Source organism: Fundulus heteroclitus, unplaced genomic scaffold (assembly GCF_011125445.2).
Source record: "Fundulus heteroclitus isolate FHET01 unplaced genomic scaffold, MU-UCD_Fhet_4.1 scaffold_62, whole genome shotgun sequence".
Taxonomy (NCBI): domain Eukaryota; kingdom Metazoa; phylum Chordata; class Actinopteri; order Cyprinodontiformes; family Fundulidae; genus Fundulus; species Fundulus heteroclitus.
In genome coordinates, this window is record NW_023397055.1 from 1956752 (window position 1) to 1977082 (window position 20331).

Genomic DNA, 20331 nt, shown 5'->3' on the forward strand with positions numbered 1-20331 from the left:
TTATTAATGCTTTTCAATATATACAACATCCAAAATCTCTACTGATCTACTTTCTTAAAGTGACTTGACTTAGTTATTTGTGAGCACTAGCAATGATTTTCTCTTTAACTTTATGAACTTCTAGTGTCTCTCTTCCTTTGAGGGTTTCCCCCCGTGATTCAGATTCAAAAAACACCGTCCAAAACAAAAACAAGATTAGAATTACAACTTTAACCCGTTCAAATCTGGAACTGCCCTCATTTTTGCTGATATTCTGTTCGTGCCCCAGAAACATAACACACTGCCCCAGTTCCAAAATCACGTTTCGATGTTTACATCATGGTCAGATTTGTTTTATCATATCTATTGTCCTGTTTCAGGCTGAACTGTCCCTCTGACGTTCGCCTCAGCTCAGCATAACATAAGATGATTTTGTAACTGATAACATGCTTAATGTGGCCTTCTGATATCTTAATGCTCTTAAATTTTTCTCTTTAGGCAGCTGTAAAATCCTTAGTTAAAAATCTCCCCTTAAACATATCCCATCCGGTTCCATTTCTCCTAAACAATCTCCCATATTCTCCCCATATGCTGTTTGCCCTTTTATTAATGTTCTAAAATTACAATATAAAAGCTTCTACTCTATTATTGTTTCAGCTGTCATGAATGCAACCCTGGGATATTTTTGTTTAAGACACGTTAGCATATCTCAGTGTAACAATTTAATTTGGACGGATATTTAATGTGGGAAGAAAACAAACTGTGTTATTGAAATCTCTCTTTACCTTTCTTCAGCTTTTAGTTAACATAGTTCATGATTAAAAACGTCATTTGAATTACGGAGCTGCAGTCCCCATAAACAAATGAACAATTTGAAACCATGAACATTACTTCACCCAGATGAACGTTTAGTTACATACGATACACACATACGTACAGTTACATACAAACGATGACATTCAGACAGACAAACACGTGCAGGCCTGCTTTTTCACCATCTTAAATAGTTCTATGTTTTTCATAATTTTTAAACGTCTATAGCAACGCCGAAAGATGTATTTTCAATGTGTTAAGTTCCCGCTTAGTTTAAAAGTGGAGAGCGTGCGCTGGCTACGACCCCCGAATGTTTCGTTCAAACACGGTTTTACTCTTCAGCCCCGCAAGGATACAACTGTGTCTCGCAGACACCTGGACGCTTACCCATTTTTTAAAGTTATACGTCACATTTAGTAGTTACGAACAATTTTATCCACAACTGAAGTCGTAGTCTGTCCCCACGTAAACGCTTCCCCGGTGCAACGCCCTTTTAGTTCCGTTTCCGTTTCCTTTTTTATTAAATTTTCGCTTTTCTTTCTCTTTTTAATCCAACTGCCCCGACCAACTGGTTGCACTTTGAACACCCCCTGGCGCCAAAAAAAACCAAAAACACAAATACATCGATCTGTAAGCTCACTTACACACAAAGACCCATTTGCGCACACACACACACACACTCTCAATATCCGCGGATCCAAGCAGTCTCTCCCCCACTCACTCTGACTCAATGATCTCATTTCAACAGACACAAAATGTTGTACAAGACATGACGAAGACAACAATATCAGACAGACAGATTGCGCGTAGTTTAGCGACTTATAGTCCGGAAAATACGGTAAGCTTCCATCCCTCAGGATTATAGTTCTACATCTCCAACAACTTTCTTTAATTTATTTGACAGTGATAGGAGTTACTCCACTCATGTCCTGTCCAGCCTTAAATTTCCATATAACTTTACAGTCTTCCATCATTATGGAGCTAAAGCGGAAATTCAATTGAAGAAACTATTGTTTACCTCCATCCAATCAGCGACTCATTCGCCTCCAACGCAAGTCAATCAGCTTTGAACTGCTCCTCCACGAAGCCAATCAGTGTCCTGGATTCATCTTAAAAGAACTTCAAATCCACATCAGCCTTCTACCCAGCAAGCAAGCAGTCGCTGCACAATGTCTGATCTGGACTCTGATGACTTGATTCAACCCACCTCCATCCCCTTCTCCACCATCGTAGCTCCGTCTGGCTTCCTATGGTGCTCCTTCAACATCGTCCCTATCAGAGTGTAATTCCTCCCAGACTCTGACTGCATTCCCTGTCACATCTCAATCGGTCCAGCAGAAGACCGCCGTGTTGAGGCTGGTTCTGCCAGAGGTTTCTTCCCAAAGGGGAGTTTTTCCTCTCCACTGTTGCTTCATGCTTGCTCATCATGGACAGGTTCATGCAAACCTGTGTTTATCCAAGTTGGACATCTATCTTTGTGTGTCCCCGAGTGAAGCATTGGTATCAGCTCACGCAGTCTACTGTATACTAAACCAACTTCTTCTATCTCCACTTCACCGCCAGTTTCAGGCCTGGGGGAAACATCCCTATTCTCATACACCTGCTTATGTTTCCTGCCGAGGTCTGAGCGTTAAAATCTTAAAATATTGTATCAATAAATTCTTCTAATTGTCTTTTTTTTCTTTTCCGTGTGAGTTTTTCAGATCGAAATTTTCTTGTCTTCGTTCTTCCTCATCATCAAGAGATCTTTTACCAGCGTTTAATCCCCTTTTAATTTTATCTCTTCCCTCTCTTCTGTTTTCTACCATAGACCATCTTATATCCATATTTTCATCTTCCGAACACCCTCACTACAACTAGCCATTGTCTTGATCCACTCACAATTCCAGATTATGCCAAAACCGCCTTTAAGTTCAATTTATTACTCACCAAACAATCTCCGATCGATCAGTTAAACTTGCGCGCAAAATTCCTTCCTCCTTCCGCTTCCTCCCTCTCTGCTCTTCCTGTCAGCAATCAAGCTCATTTACTCCAGCTGCTTCCTGCTGCACTGCAGCGCAATCTGTATCATGTCCCTCAGCTGTTCTCTAGCAGTTATAGTCAGCCTCTGGCAGGCAGACAGGGCCAGATAATTGCAAGCCACCAAGCGAATATTATCCAGCACGTCATTCTTACCTGACCACGTCTTCATTTCATGGCTTGTCCCTATTGCCTTGCCTCGTCAGATTTCCCTATTTTCTGGACAACGACCTGCTCCTTGACTTCTGCCTCCTGCCAAGGCCCCGGATTACTAGTGTTGACAATAAAAAATATATCTTAGTTGGGGTTACTGAGGAAAGCATAGTGGTGTCTGTCTCTCCCTGCTGCAGCGTAACATAAACATGGCGTTTTATTGCCTAAATTGGGGGGGGGGGCGTCAGAAAGAGTTCCTTTGTCCGAAACAGATTTCTCCCTCCTCCTAACAAAACATGGGAGTGTCCTACCCTTTAAAAAATGTGTTCAGAGTTGTGTCCGTCAGACAGACTCCTACATCGCGCGGTGAAATCATCTGTAATGGTAATGTAATACTCTGTCTCCATATTTAATTTCTATAAATTAAATATGCATATCAAACTGTTCTACCTCTTGATCAATGCTTTCCTCATTTATTGCCAAATCTGGAACCGGGGTAAGATGGGTTTCAATAGACATGTAGCAGCAGGCCCGTAAACCCAATCGTTATCATGGGGCCGTGACCGTCGGATTTTGGCAGTAAGCAGAGGAAATGTTTGAATATTGGACACGAAGGGAGGCTTGTCAATAGCATCACAGGGTCGACCCAAAACGGGTAAGGAGACCTTTATTCTTCATTGGTGAAATGTTAGATGTGTAGGCTAAATTAAGTGGTGCTGTGGATGAGACGCTCTCTTCTCAAAATATCAGAGGCTGAACAGTACAACTAGGTTTGAATGAAATTTATGTTGAAACCAAGAAATGATTGAATGGGATTTATATGTATGTCCACGTCAAAAAACCGTAAAATAAGATAGAAACGATAAAAGAGATAAGAGCCAAGAAGCCGTAAGTGGTGAGGCTGTCGAAAAATAAAATAAAAGACAATAAAAAAGTTAAAATACAAAGACAAAAAAAGAGTCTCGAGACTTGGCTGCCTCTGCTCCAGACTGACGAGTACTGGTGACTTTAGAGCTGGGATGGGAAACTTTCCCTGAGAAAGGAGACTCTTAAAAGTAGTTTAGCGATAGGAACTGCCAAGAATACATAACATCTAAAAGTTGAGGCTAAGAACAGTTAAGATCCTAAATGGTGAAGCTGTTATAGAAGAAAATAGAGAACTAAAAGGGGCCCCAGGAGAACAATAGGATTGTTTTCTAGCTCCAGAATGGGATTCTGGAGCACGACGGTTAGACGAGGAGATATTAAAATAAGACAAAGTTCCATCGAGTGGAAGGGTACTGAAAGTAGACCCTCTGCGCGTGCAAGGCTGTGTCTTAAACATTGTTTGTCCTGTTCTGACTAATATTTTGAATGTCTCGGTTGTGAATGAGAAACACAGACTGATTGGGCCTGCGGATCTGCAAAGTGTGGGTGTCTCTGTGTGTATTTCTGCGTGGGGTGTGTGTGTCCTCATGAGGGTGTCAATTTCCCAACGTGCATGGTCCTCAGGATAAGAGAAGTGCTGTGGTGCAGAGTGCATTTGGTTGAGTAAAAAGTGATGGGTAAAAACATGGGTAAAAAACTAAGGGAAATTTGGAAATCATTGGAAAAAAGGTCAATGCAGTAATGATGTTTGTTAAAGTGCAGGTGGAGTTTTAATGCAGACAAGCGATTAGAGGTATTGGCTGCAAGATGATTGGGTGAGTTGCATTGGAAAGCGCACGGCCGGCTGCATTTTGGTGAGTTTTGTAGAAAAATGTATATTTTAAATTATAGCCTAAAAGATAGAAAGAGGTTAGAAGTTTGGAAAAGTTGCTGAAAATTTGGGAGAACATTAAACATGCCTTCTGTAAGAGAGTAATTTTAATTAGTGTTATCTATTGCAAAATAGCATTTTAAAATGCCTAATGAATGTCTACACTGTCAGAAATAAAATATAATTTGTGATTAAATAGTGATTAAAAGGTTTTCATTGTTTGATTACATTAAATTACATTTTTATTACAATTCAAATACATCATTTGAACATAAATAGAAATGAGATGAACAAAAAGTTCTCTAAATAAACTTGTCAGTATATTTACCCTGCATCTGACATTGATTATTGTACGTTGTCTGAAAAGGGGTACGAAGAAGTAAAACTTATTTATCATACCCCTTCTCCCTCTAATTACTCTTAAAGTAAGGTGAAGTACTTGGCAGCAGTGTCTTAGGCGGTGTGCTTCTATTCACCTTTAAGGCAAGGCAAGGCCAATTAATTTATATAGCACAATTCAGTACAAAGACAATGCAAAGTGCTTTACATGATTAAAATATAGCAAAATAAAACAGAATAAAAGCAAGTAGGAATAAAATATAGATAGAAAATAGAACAAAAAAGTGGTGATTCAGTTAACTAGAACAGTTGAAGGCAATTTTAAACAATTGTGTTTTTAATGTTGATTTAAAGGAACTTAGGCTTTCCACATCTTTACAGTTTTCTGGAAGTTTGTTCCAGATCAGTGGAGCATAGGAACTAAATGCTGCTTCTCCTTGTTTAGTTCTGGTTCTAGGTATGCAGGTATGCTTTAAGCATTTTACTGGGACTGTAGAAGAACAGAGGAAGGTAAACTGGTCCCTCCATCACGGTGCAAATAGGTGGATATGAAGCAAAGGTCAATGCATCTTTTTCTCTGTGCGTCTTGGTGCTTTTACACAGCAGCCTGGAAGTGAAGCGCTTTATGCAGCAATCAAAAGCCAGAGATGGCTGTCATCGTTTGTGTTTCTGCCTTAGTTTAGGTTCTGTTTTGGATTCTTTCTTGTTTGGTTTCTGTTAGTTTATGCACTAGTCTTGATTTGAGTTATGTCAGGATCTCGGCACTGGTGGCTGGTCTAAATACTCACTCCACACACCTACTTAGCTCTGCTCAGTTAACGTTACTCGCTCATCTGATCCACCTGCATTTGTCATTATATTACAGCCTTCAGACCAGTCATTAGTGCCAGATAATTTCAAGCCTTTTGGCGAATCATCTCTAGTGTTCTTATTTTCTGATACCGATCCTGAACCAGGTTGCCTGCTAACCTGTGTACCAGTCCTACCCTGTTTTTGGATTATTCAAGCTTTCCTGGCCCCGTTTCTGTTTACCCTGCTAGCCTGTGTACCGACCTGGACTGTTTTATTACCACCGAACCCGTCTAACCTTGTTTAGCCGGACTGCTTATCTGTCAACCTGGTTCCATCCCACAACCGTCTCTGTAATAAACCTTCTTTAATCTCATACACTTGTCTGACTGAATACTAGGTCCTCGGTCTTGGTTGTTGATAAGTGGCATCACACAAGCAAATTTCATATGAATGTTTTGGCTACAGACATTATGTGCAACACAGAAAACATTTTCTTCAGCTCTTTTCTCTGGAGTGTGCATTTATGTATGTATTTATCTGCAACTTTCCTTTTTTTAATAAGAGTTATTGAAAGCATTTCTGTAAATATGAAAATGCATGTGTACAATATTCTTTATTCATTTTCTGCAAATTGTATTAATTATAGTTCATTATTTTTCCTATTATTTATTTATCCTCAATAAAGTTATGTTAGGTAGAGGCGCCTTTAACCCCCTTCTGGCAGCTGAAGCTAATTTCCCTATGTTAAGATGACAATTTTTATGTTATCTACATATTGATAATTGTGTGATTTGTTTTCGAAGTTAATTTGCTAATTTCCTCCACTGTTTAGGTGGTGGATCAGCCAATCAGCTTTCTTTTTCCTTCATCTTCCTGCTTAAGACATTCGTCTCACTAAAGTTTTATCTCACTAATCCCAACATTTTGTCACTTTAGGACCTCTCTGAAGGCCCAAGATGCTTTGTGAATAACTTATCTTACTGATTCTAAGATTTTTCCTAAAATGATGTCTCTAAGAGCTGCTTTTAGTCTGAGGATTCTTTGTAAGTACAGACACAGCTCAGTAAACTATCCCTCAGTAACTAGAACCGTTTCCTCCACAGAAATAATCAGCAGTCATGTAAAGGTCCCAACAAACTGATCTGCTGTTGTACCACAGTAACCATAAAATACCAAGATCTGGGTCCGTTCTTCGTACGTTGCTTAAAACATCCAAGATCAAATGACACATCCAAGATGATTTCATCCGGCTAATCCTGATCCGGCTAATTGGGTTCTTCGAACACACCTGTTGTTTACGATTAGTATGGCTGGATTGAGTTATCTGAGACAACTGCGCGTTCATGCGTTTGTTTAAAAGGGGAAATGTATCGATAGTAGAAACATTGATCAGCAGCGCTGCTATTGGCTGTTCAGCATGGCCAAAGAACGCCCACAGTTTTTCTCCCAGCAGAACACGAGCTTTTAATGGAAGGTTATGCTGAATTTGAGTCATTAATTAAAACACCTCAAAATCTGTTAAAGCCAGGAGAGAGGGCTGGCAAAAAGCAGCAGACAAATTAATGCATAAATACTGTCCATGGTAGATGTTTCTATCACTTTCTACAGTATTAATTTTTGCATTTTAATAATCTCATATTTACTTTGTTCTTTTATGTCAGAGCCTCCACGGGACCCACTAGAACACGGGGACAAGTAAAAGTGAAATACAAGAATATTCTACAAAATGGTAGCCTTTAATTATTATACTGTATTTTAAAAAGGCACTTGTTATGTCAAGAGATCCAAATTTCAGTGTCATTCCTTAGATACGGGAAGTAAAGGACCCGTGCAAACTGGGAATTTTAACAAAAAAAAAAACAATCTTTATCCATAAAAATGAAAATTTTCCTTTTCCAAGTCATCCACAGTTTACACGGTAAACTGTATTGCTCCGTGGCTAGATAATCCATCCATAGTTTTTTCTAATACAATATACGGCTCGACAGGAAGCAAGCCTTTCAAAGTAAAACTAAACTTCACAATAAAATGGCCCGAACAAATCTTCTTACTGAATAGGATAAAAATAAAAAGCAAACCACCATACAAATAACTTAAAATTTTAGATTTATGGCTCCAACACCACTTTTTCCTCTTTAAAAGCCACTGTTAAATGATGTGTTTGTCTGTTTATAACAGCCACCAAGAAAAATCTCTACACTGTCGCGCTGCTCTAAAGGATCATGTCTATTGCGCAATACGCGATTAATTCGAAAAACTCTGCAAATTATTCTTGCAGCTTCCGCAACAGGTTGCTGTCGTAATAATGAACATGGCTACGACAGACTTCCCATCTCCTCCGCTTATACAGCCGTGATCTAATCTTGTTTACATGAAATAAGCCTGCTCTGGAGCAGGCTCAAGCTGGCACACTTGTTGCTATGACAACAAGTGCAGGAAGTCTTTCGAAGAACCAAACGATCCAAGATCATGCCAAATCGTCAACAATGAAATCCTGCTAACTGAGTTAGCGACGTACGAAGAACGGACCCCTGGTTTTAACTGTTACTGGTTGATGAAATAATTGTTTCTTTACACATTAATCCTTCTTTGGATAAACTATAAATATAGTGAATAATCAGAGTGTCACTTCTACCTCTTCTTTAGCCGTTCAGATGTCAGAAAAAAGAGTTTGTTTTACTGATGGCAAGATGTCTTTATTTTTCTTTTCTTTACAGGATCATGATGCCGCCGTCTTACAGCTTGACATGACTCTTACGCCACCTACGCCACCGTCGAACTGAAATACAACATAAACTTATAGTAACAGCAAAACAGTAAACAAAGAAAGTTATATTAACATACAAAAAAAAACATACCTCGCTGGCTGACCCAGGCATAGAAGTAGAAATTAACAAACAGACATCTTCCGCTTCCTTCTTTGCTGCTGCTCCACAGCACAGCTTCCCTGCTTATAACTTATCTTGCTGACACATAATTAGCACCTCAGTCACAGCTGTGCACGTATCACAGGTGTGCACTAAGAGCTGTCTTAGTGAGAAATCTACATAATGAAAAATAAAATAAACAAACTGCCATTCTGGCAGTAAAACAGAGCTCCTCTCTAACTTCTCTGCTCTGTGTTGTTTTCTCTCCTGCAGGTCAGATAATCATCACAGCAGAACCAGGAGACAACGTCATTCTGACATGTAGAGCAGCTGAGAACAAAGATGTTAAAGTTGTAGAGTGGAGCAGAACTGATCTGGGGTCAGATCAATATGTACTTCTGTACAGAGACAGACAGTCTGTTCCAGAGCTACAGTCTCCATCCTTTATTAACCGGGTGGATCTGCTGGACGTGGAGAATGGAGACGTGTCTTTGGTTCTGAAGAACGTGACGACTAATGATAGAGGAACATATGAGTGTCGAGTCGTTCATGGAGGAGATAATCGCAGGAAGATTCAGGACACTAAGCCCATCTGCATCATTAACCTGAGCGTTGAAGCAGGTGAGTCTGTCTGTGGATCAGAAGCTCCTGCAGCTTCCTGGTTGTTGATGGAAGAGAGAAACAGATCAGATGTTAGATGATGGAGATGGACAGAAAGACTTCAATGAATCCTGGTTTTCATTTCTGTCAGAACCATCCTAGAACTGAACAATTTGACAGTTTTCTTCCAGAAAGTCCAACAGAAATGTAGAACGTCATCCAGCTGCTTTGATTTAGTTCAAGAAGCATCAGATGCTGCTTTGCTGCTGCTGCTAAAATCATCAGTTACTTATTTTTAATTGTTTTTACTAATCAGAATATTCTTATTCCAGAGAATAGCTTTTTCTCCTTGTTGAACATAAAGTGCAACTAACAAACAAGTCTATGTATTAAACAGTTTGATCAGTACTTAATGCAGTGGTGAGATTCCTGGAAATTATTTGGTAAAAAGTATGATTGTATAAGCAATAATAAAATTAGTTTATCTCACTGCTACAACTGTCATTTTCATTCAGTCAAGAAGTAGGAAGGAAGAAAGGCAGTTAGCCTTCAAATTACAGTATACATTCTAAAAAATATATATATAATTACATTATCTCAGTGCTGCAGCTCTCTTCCCTTCCATGTGGAGGCAAACCAATTTTAAACATTTTACCAACAGCATTAATTGTAAAGTAGCTAAACATTGTGGACCTTTGTGATTTGGAAATTGTGTTCTTTGAAATTTGGATTATGCAAATTATATTAATTGTCTAGCCCTGCTGTTTACAGAGAAATCTTTGTTGATACTTTAAACAACTGTTCCTGGTATTCCCTGTAGATTAAATCTTGTGTTCGTGGCTGATAATCACATGAAATTATCATATTCTTGTGCTGAAACTTTCTAACAGAGATGATCTGATCAATCAGCCAGAGATGGAAGCAGAGACTTCTGGTTCTTCTCTGGTCTGGAACATGATGAATGTCTGCTGAGGCCTGGAGACAGAATATGGTTCTGGTTGGGTTTCAACTATTAATAATAAAATGAGAAAATAGCTATTGTTGTTTTAAATCAACAAGGGCTGCAACTAACGATTATTTAAATAATCGATTAATCGGTTGATTATTTTTACGTTTAAGCGATGATTCGGTAAAAAAACTTTGGTCTAACAGAGCATATAAGCACACACAAACATTGCTACTTAGGTGTTCTTTTTCAATATTAGGTGATGCTTATTTTTGCTTCAAATAAAGAAGTTTATGGTGACTAGATTATTAGTCAATAATTTAATAGTCAATGATGTCTATGTCAACAGTGAACAAAATTTAAGCTGTAAAACTGGGGGGTCAATGCAGTTTGGTTGAGCCTCCCCCTTGAACTAGTGCATCTATTCTAGGGAAATAATTAAGCATAAAATGAAACCAGAGCAGAAACACCACTTCTGACAATTAAATAAACCTCCAGCCCATTTCATAGACGGTTTCAGCACAAGCAGTATTTTATGTAAATACCACATGCTGCGTTTGTCTGTCTACATATTTTATTTCCAAGGACATTTAATTCCAGGGGCAGTTCTAGACAGGGGCCAACAGGAGCCAGGGCCCTTGTTGAAGTGGTCTTTTCCCCTGTACTAAAGACGTGATATTAAATACATTTCTTACGATGACATAAAAATGGTATAACTTAATGGTGAGTTGGGCCAATTCTATTTTTCACCTTTACAGTTTTACTCTAATACTAATTTAAAAATTAAGCTGTTTCATGTTTAGCTCCAGCAATATTGAGATAGGATCAGGGGTCTGCCGCCTGCAGTTCAAGAGCTACAAAATGTTCTTTGGCTCATTTAACATATTAAACGATAAAATATTGACCCGTTTAGTTTTGCTTTTCCAATCTTTTGTCCTGTGCCCCAATGAAAAAACACTGGGCCCACCTTGTACCCCCCCCAGCTGTCAATGGGTGGGAGGCGGGGTACACCCTGGACAGGTCGCTAGTCTATCGAAACACAGAGACAGACAGGACAAATAACCACATCTAAGGAGAATTTAGAGAGGCCCAAATTATAACCATCAGAATTAAATTGTATTCTGATTCAGAGGGCTGGTTTATAATCCATAATCCAATCAGCATCCATCTAAACACTTGTTTCTCATTAACTCATGAACTTGAAGCGCCTGCATGTGGGGGATGGAGTTGCAGTGCTGTGGAGCACAGAACATTTTGGGAGGATCATAATGAATAGCAGCAGCAGGAGTTTTCCACCATCTCAGAACCATTCTCTGGACACGCAACAGAATACACCTCTGCACTTGTTTTTTTCCGCATGACAAAGTACAAAACTTCTGCCATTGTTTTATGCAAATGGAACAATTCTGCTAATGTCAGAAAGTTTCTACTTTGAATAAACTTTGGTCCAAGTAAACACATGTCACGATCAGATTATTATATTTTGAGACCGAATATCTTTCCTTTTAATCCAAGCACATTTTAAGCAGATTAGGGTATGTTTCACCTCTTAAACAAGCTCCTGTCATTAACCAGCTAACAAGCTAACAGGTACATTAGTCGAGCTACCAGATGTTCAGGCGGCACCTTGAAGCACAACTTCGGCCATGCAGGAGTCCACTTACAGCCCCGAGCCAAGTACTGTTCACGTTTTCTCACTGTGAAACAAAAAAATCGTCAGACATTGTAACAACTTGAGCTTTCTTCACCCTCATCAATGACTCCAAGTTGTTTCAGGTTAGATATGTTCACATTACTTATTTTTTTGTTTTTGTGAAGGGCAAAGTGCTCCCTACCTTTTGAGGACTTGCTGCAATCAGCTGGCTCTGTGATGTCAATTGTAGAATTTACTACAAAACAGCAATATTTGAAAATACCGCCCCCACTTTGTTTACATTGCTCTGGAGTCAGTCAGCATTGCCGAAAGCAGGTGAGGTAAATGGCTCTGCGACATGGCACACAACGAATCTATGATGAAATTCATTGCCAACACTTTTGTCAGTCATTAAAGATGCATTGTTGCAGCCCTAAATTCAACTCTACAGAAATAACCAGTGTGCATTTAAAGTTCCCAACAAACTGCTCTCCTGTTATAGCACAGTAACCATAGAATTTGAAGATCTGGTTTTAACTGTTATTAATTCAATAAGAAAGTGAGAGTAATTATTTAATCAACTAGTGTTTCTGTTTCTAAAGCAGGATTAGACATTAAATGATTCTTACAGTGAATAATCAGAGCTCCTCTCTAACTTCTCTGCTCTGTGTTGTTTTCTCTCCTGTAGGTCCGAGAATCATCAGAGCAGAACCAGGAGACAACGTCACTCTGCCATGTAGAGCAGCTGAGAACAAAGATGTTATAGTTGTAGAGTGGAGCAGAACTGATCTGGAGTCAGATCATTATGTTCTTCTGTACAGGGACAGTCAGTTTGATCCAGAGGGTCAGCCTCCATCCTTTAGGAACCGGGTGGATCTGCTGGACGTGAAGAATGGAGACGTGTCTTTGGTTCTGAAGAACGTGACGACTGATGATACAGGAACATATGAGTGTCGGGTCATTCAGGGAGGAAATAATCGCAGGAAGATTCAGGATACTAAGCCCATCTGCACCATTAACCTGAGCGTTGGACCAGGTGAGTCTGTCTGTGGATCAGAAGCTCCTGCAGCTTCCTGGTTGTTGATGGAAGAGAGAAACAGATCAGATGTTAGATGATGGAGATGGACAGAAAGACTTCAATGAATCCTGGTTTTCATTTCTGACAGAACCATCCTAGAACTGAACAATTTGACAGTTTTCTTCCAGAAAGTCCAACAGAAATGTAGAACGTCATCCAGCTGCTTTGATTTAGTTCAAGAAGCATCAGATGCTGCTTTGCTGCTGCTGCTAAAATCATCTATTATTACAGTTCTACTGATGTGCTCTAAGACATTTATTTATTATTGAAGACATAGAAACAAATGTGGAGAATCAGAAGATAAATGAGGGCTGGCAGTGACTCTGTTTAAAATCAGTCTCCATGTCATTCCAGTCATTTACCAATCAGCTGATTTCAGGTAAAGATGCTGAAATCAATGCAGAATAAAGTCTATTTCAGTCCCCAGTAGTCAGACATCAGATATGTAGAGCAGCATCATGTGATCTGCTCCTGGCCAGCACCAAGATGGACTCCTGGCTTTCAGAGAACAGCTTCTGGATCAGAGGATTGTTGCTGTTCTGGAGCAGAACAGCAACAATCCTCCAGAACTTTCCTCAGGATCCTGTTAAAGGTGGAGAAAGATTTCTACCATCAAGCTGTTTAGTACGGTGGCCGACAGGTGCAAATGCGCAGCAAAAGAGAAAACATGCAAACAAAAAAAAGACACGCGCACAAATAAAATGCAGCAAACAAAAAAGAAGACACCCCCGAATGAAATGCAGCAAACAAAAAGTTTTTCGATTTCTTTTTTCCATTTTCTTTTTAAGATTGAAAGACGAAGACGCTTTCATGGCTGGCCCGGAAGTGCGGGAAAATATTTCAAAATAAAAGCCTAGATGTACACGTAACATAATGCAAGTCTGAAGAAAAAAAATGAAGCGGAGAGATTTCTTTTGAATAAAAAGAGGACCTTTTTAGGTTGCAACATGATAGTTTATTGTACATACGTGAGCTTTATTACATTATTGTGTGTTTTATTGGTGGAACATGAAACACAAAGGCTGATCAAATGCTGTATACAAAAATATGGAAGCATTATTTGAAGATTTTTCTCATCAAGCAAAACCCACCTTCACATAGGATTACTGTCTATACGTGTCTTGTTTTTAGTGAACAGTATATATTGTTGAAGCTAACAGAGAAACAAAGTTGTTTTTATTGATTTAATTGATTTATCTTCACCAACAACAAAAAGAAATAGGGGAGACCGGGGCACTTTTTACACTCATACATAAATATTGGAATCAAAACACCATATATAAAAAACATATGTACCAGATGTAAGAGCAAAGTCTCAGGTATATATTTTGTATTCTGGTATTTTTCATATCTTATTCCTGTGCAGAGTTATAAGCGATCTAATGGAGATTGTCACCATGTGACAAGTTGCCCCTCCAAAGGGTGAGTTCTCACACGGGGTTTTGCAAACAATAAAAAAAGGGCAAAATGAATTTTGTTGTTATTTTTAATGTTAAGTGAATAAATGACAATAACTCACTTTTACTATTTATGAAATAAATATGCAACATGCATTACGAAACTGACACTTAAACTTTGAATACAAACAAAAGAAAATCTCAGAGTCAGACTCCTCATCTGAGTTGCAGTTTGGGCATAGCTTATGTAGACTGAATTGCCAGGAGCACATGCTTCATATGAAATAACATGAAATAAAATTAAATATTATGAAACATTGATTGATAGCTGTCTCACCCTGAATTTCCGCTGGTGTGAATGTTTTACAGTATCACCCCAAAGTACGGTAATTGACATTAAAGTCCTTCGCTGTACTTCTGTTCGACTTGTGACCTAGGGTCACCTGCCTGACTGCCCTCAGCATCACGTCAGGTGCTGCACGGCCATGCTCTGTTTTTCTTTTATAACTCCTGACCATCTTCTCACTTTGTCCTCTCTTTTAAATTGCTCTTTTTTCTGAAAAAAATTTAAAATATTTAGTAGGATGTATGGATTTAAATTATTTTTAAAAATGATCATTTTGTGACAACTTGCCCCAAAATGATCATGTTTGCTAATGCTAGCTTTTTTTTTTGCTAATGCTGCTTTTAAGACTAATCTTAAAACTTTCCTTTTTGACAAAGCTTATAGTTAGAGTGTCTCATGTTACCCTGAGCTACCTCTATAGTTATGCTGCTATAGGCTTAGGCTACTGGAGGACATCAGGGTCTATTTTTCTCACTCTGCTGATTTCTCCTGTTCTCCAGTTTTGCATTGCATTGAAATGACTGTTGCCATTTCAGCTTTTAACTTTTTGTTCTCTCTTTTTCTTCATAGTCTGACGTTCTGTTAGCTGTGACATCATCCAGAGAAGACGGCTCACCCGCTACTTCCATCTAATGTAGAACAGATTACTAGATCAATGTGTGCTTCTGTGCTTTTTTGTCTCTCTTGTTGTGTCTCTGGTCTGTCTTCTGTAACCCCAGTCGGTCGAGGCAGATGACCGTTCATACTGAGCCCGGTTCTGCCGGAGGTTTTCCTTCCCGTTAATGGGGAGTTTTTCTTTCCACTGTCGCTTCATGCTTGCTCAGTATGAGGGATTGCAGCAAAGCCATGTACAATGCAGACGACTCTCCCTGTGGCTCTACGCTTCTCCAGGAGTGAATGCTGCTTGTCGGGACTTTGAAGCAATCAACTGGTTTCCTTATATAGGACATTTATGACCAATCTGTATAATATGATTGAACTTGACTTTTTAAAGTGTCTCGAGATGACATGTTTCATGAATTGGCGCTATATAAATAAAATTGAATTGAATAGCTCTATCTTAATGTTAGGCTTAATCAAAACAATGACTGAAGTATGACTGGATGCCTTAATATCTACTTTAACAAGTCCATATGTATAACTGCTAGAATTTTTATCTGAATGAAGGTAATTTTAAAAAATATAGAGTTAATATTTTTTAATTTTTTTACTTTGGGTAGTGGAAAATGGTCCATTGGTGCTCATTTAAACTTACAATGTCCTGTCCTCTTCTCACTCAGTCCGTGAGACCTGACCATGCAAAGGAAGAAAACTAGTATTCCACTTTTTGGTTGCACCCTCTGCTGGAGAAGATAATTGCAATGTGACAACTAGCCCCGGTCTCCCCTACTGCCACCGGGATAGAGTGCCTCATATATTTCCTATTTGTCGTACAAAAGATGATAATTAAAAAGTGAAACTGTTCCCTGTCTGGACTAGAAAAGCATCTATAGCGGCTTTCACGGGAGTTCCTCAGTGCTTCCTCTCTCCTTGATGGAAATTTTTATTACATTTTTACTAAACAAGTGTTACAATCTCCCTTATTGAATAGCCTATAGATGGAGATTCTAATTCATAAAGAAACTGAGATCCAATCTAACCAATAGCTAGATACGCTGCATTGCCTAGCTTTTTTTAAGTCTGTTTTAGAAAGTGCAATTATTTGCTCATTTGCTGAAAGAACCGATCCAGAAAGCTGGTCCTGTGCTGAGGATCCACTACCGGAACCGCTGAGCTGATTGTCCATAAAAAAATGCTGCATAAGCTACTGAAGATGATGGATAACTTCCTTCTCTCCAAAACACAGTGAAGAATCAAAAGAGCAAGGGACTTCTTCATGTTCTTTAAGATGATAGCTCCTCAAGATCCTTCCTGCCAGCAGCTCACATTCTTCTACTATATTTTGATTGATTTTTTTTAATATATTTAAATTTCCCTTAAGGTACTAAGAATTTTTAATATTTATTTTGGCTTGAACTATTGAAGATTTGTGGTTATTTCACACATTTATATGAGACCAAGTGGTTAATATTTTATTGAAATGTTGTCACATTTAACAGCAACAGGTTTTCATCTCAACCTTCATCCTGCCCAGACATTACCCCCCCCCCCCCCCCCAAAACAATAAAACACACAATAACGTAATAAAGCTCACGTTTTTTTTTTTTTTTTACAATAAACTATCATGTTGCAACGTAAAAAGGTTCTCTTTTTATTCAAAAGACATCTCTCTGCTTCATTTTTATTTCAGGCTTGCATTATGTTACGCGTACATCTAGGCCTTTATTTTGAAATATTTTTCTGCACTTCCGTGCCAGCCGTGAAAACCGTCTTCTTCTTTCAATCTGAAGAAGAAAATGGAAAAATGAATGGGCAAAATCGAAAAACGGGCCGTTTTTTTCATTAAGTTTTTCTGGTTTTCCGTTTCTAAATTGTGTTGACAAAAACGGAAAAACTGCTTTGTTTTGGAAAAAAATCGAATTGCCTTAAGGTACACGGACCGCACTTCCGTTTTCAACACTTTTTTGCTGTGTCTCAATTCGGCGGCTGCGTCCTTCGAAGGACGCATTTTAAGGCCGGTGACGTCACAACGATGCGCGGAGGCTGTCCCATTTGGCAAAAATTCTGAGGATGCTTAAAATGCAGCCTTCAAATGCGTCCTCCTTTTCCCCGAATTCTGAGGATGCACCGCGACCATCCTTACTGGCCTCGCCTGCCATAAGATTTCCCGAGGTGCTTTGCGCGCTTTTTTTTTAGTAGTTTAAGAAGAAGAAAGAAGGCGGATTTTCATCAAGACTAAAGGAAAGCAGCAGCAGCGCTGGCAGTAGTGCTGAGTACAGCTATGTAAGTAGTTTGTTTTTATTTTATTTGTTAACTGAACATTATTAAAATACATGACGGTAACGGAGCCACCGGAATTTGTAGGACCAGCTAAAGCTAAAGCTTGGAGCTAATCTGTTGATACGAGACTTTTAGCAACATTAAAAGACTGAATAAAAATGTCACAATTTTTTATTTTAACCTACATCTTATTGTAACTGTGCTGATAGCCATGTCCCTCACAAATCCGATCAATTTATTCTCATACAGTTTATTACAAATGATTAGAACTGTCAAAGCTTAATGCAGCTGAAGAAATAACATCAGTCCAGCTGTACTGGGCTGTTAATACTGCAAAAGTTTTGTTTGAATACTCAATAACGTATAGTTAATTTACAGTACAGTATAATAAGGTTTAAAGTATAATTCACTTGAAGAACAACACTGGCGTAATTATACAGAACAGTCATTTTGCCTGTTGACATAACAGAAATATGCTTTACATGTCATTTTGTTCTAGGGAGCAGGGAGCATACAGAGGAGTTGATAAAACTCCGTGGGCAAAATAACCACCTCTTTACCGGGGCCAAAAACACTGCTGCAGTCTGATGGAGGTAAGAGTTGAGACATAATTCCATATACATGTTGCATTTGTATGTAAAAGTCACACAAGTTCAAAGAAGTCCTGTTCAAACACCAACGTACAAATATAATCTTTTGATCACATCAAATGATGCCCAGATGTTACTTTTTTTTAATCTTATAGTTGTGATAGTAGGGATCCTTGTGTGTTTATCTCTTCTCGTTTCTCTTGTTTAGAACAATCCTGCAAAAAACTGGCCTGGAGGGTGAAGTTGAGCCACAACAGGCCAAAAAAAAGTGGGACAACTTGGAAAAAAAATACAAAGTATGTTCAGGTTTGGCTAATGTAATGAAATACACACACACACACACACACACACACATATATATATATATATATATATATATATATATATATATATATATATATATATATATATATATATATATAAACACTCCTTTTTTCTAGCTTCAAAGAAACACTACAGAAAATTGCATCTGTTGACACAAATTGTTTTCCTCTACTTTAGGAATGCAAAGATCCAGGGACAGGGCAGGGGGTCAGTGGGAAGCCTACTGCTGCCAACTGGCCATGGTTTATCCTCAGGTTCTGTGTTACTGTTATTGTTAAATTAAATTATTAAATTGTTTATAAAAGTTATTGTTGTCTGTGTGTTCTTAAAGTCTTTTAACCTTTTACATCATCTGTTTCATCACTTCTTTACAAATTAAGTAAACTTAGAACAACTTCTCAGTGATAACATCAATTTATTTTTAGGGAAACAAGTATTTACAATAAACTATCAAAAACATTTTAACTATTTACAGAAGATATAAAATAAATATTACTAAAGAATATATATATATATATATATATATATATATATATATATATATATATATATAATACAATTTTGACTGAGCAGGAGTCCCTGGTGGTGCTGCTGGACTGGATGGGATGCCACACAGATGACCTTGGAGTCTTCTGACTGCGAGTGGGACATCATCTGGGGGGTGGGGGATGCCTCTCTCCACTGTTCACCACATCGTCCATCAGGGTTTGCAGGGCTGACCCAATCGACGGCTGCCATGTTACTAAAAATGTTTAAGACGACGCAGAAAATGACTTTACTACAACTGTTTTCATAACCCTTACATGAGAAAAGCTAAAAAGTGATTATACTTGCCATCTAAATGTAATCGTGGTCGGGTAGACCCTCCTCCAGGGCAGACACCTCGGCAGACAGCTGGTCCCGCCAGGGAGCACCACTGACTGCCTCCAACACGTTCTCCCCCTCCTCATCCTCTGGCATGTCGTCCTGCACTTCATCGTCTGGGGCCATGATGTCACTGGCTCCCAGGCAGATGTTGTGCATTTAAGTTGATGCAGCAGTACATCGGCCTTGTCTGGATAGAGACATGAAGATTAAGAACAACAGGATTAGATGATAGCAATGTCATTTTAGCTGATATAATTCTAGTGAATGTTAACCCCTTAACGCCTGGTGTTGCTAATTTGTGACCAAACAATTCTGGCCTTTACTTATTTTACTTCATCTAGATCCCCTATTTAACTTTTTTTTTTACGTTTTTATATTTAGATTTATATTTCCTGTATTATTTTTTCGTTATATAATTACAAATAAAATCCGGCAGTAAGGGGATAACAATTTAGACAAATAATGATTTATTTCTCGATATTAGTTTTATTTGGCTTCTCAACACATTAGTGATAGTGAAAGTAGTGATTTAAGTCAGTTATTTACAGGGTTTGTACACATTTAACTATTCAATTCAAATTACTAAAGTTACAAACATAAGCCTATATCAAGTCTTACAAATAAATATAACATTTTATATTTAAACATATTCATCAATCTGCTGACAAGCGTTTGTTTAATAACTGGTATATTATGATCATTAGCAGGTCCCTGTGGGTGAAAATAATAGCAGGTAAATGTTACCTCTCCACTGCGCTCCTCCAGCCTGAGGAAAATTCGTCGCCGGTTTTACTGCCGCCGAAGCCGGCTAAACTGACTCTCCTCCTCCAATAACAAGTAAATAAAAAAAATAATTCAATATCCATTTTTTTGCGTCGTTTATCGGCGCTGGTGCTGGTTTTCCCCGGGCTTGGGGTAGACGTGATGACGTCGTGTCGCAACCAGGAAGTGCTCCAAAGGCTAGACCGTC

General features: G+C 38.6%; 1 protein-coding gene and 2 long non-coding RNA genes across 5 annotated transcripts in view; 2 read left to right on the forward strand and 1 right to left on the reverse strand.

Moving 5' to 3' along the window:
• Positions 1 to 13575, forward strand: part of LOC118561363 (coxsackievirus and adenovirus receptor homolog) — a 40153-nt gene extending 26578 nt beyond the window's left edge. Inside the window, exons 2-3 of the mRNA XM_036133418.1 lie at positions 8974 to 9321; positions 12568 to 13575. Of these exons, the coding sequence (XP_035989311.1) occupies positions 8974 to 9321; positions 12568 to 12995 (776 nt within the window). The 3' untranslated portion in view covers positions 12996 to 13575. The remainder of the gene's footprint in view (positions 1 to 8973; positions 9322 to 12567) is intronic.
• Positions 13576 to 17464: 3889 nt separating this feature from the next.
• Positions 17465 to 18802, forward strand: LOC118561365. Of its 3 annotated transcripts, none has more exons than XR_004929993.1 (3): positions 17465 to 17583; positions 18080 to 18466; positions 18672 to 18802. It is a non-coding gene; the product is annotated as an uncharacterized LOC118561365 (long non-coding RNA). The 3 variants fall into 3 exon arrangements; XR_004929992.1 differs by having other exon boundaries at positions 17466 to 17583; positions 18080 to 18173; positions 18379 to 18802; XR_004929991.1 differs by having other exon boundaries at positions 17466 to 17583; positions 18080 to 18802.
• Positions 18803 to 19328: 526 nt separating this feature from the next.
• LOC118561367 lies at positions 19329 to 20331 on the reverse strand. The gene is made up of 2 exons (XR_004929996.1): positions 20106 to 20331; positions 19329 to 19548 (listed from the first exon to the last, which is right to left on the reverse strand). It is a non-coding gene; the product is annotated as an uncharacterized LOC118561367 (long non-coding RNA).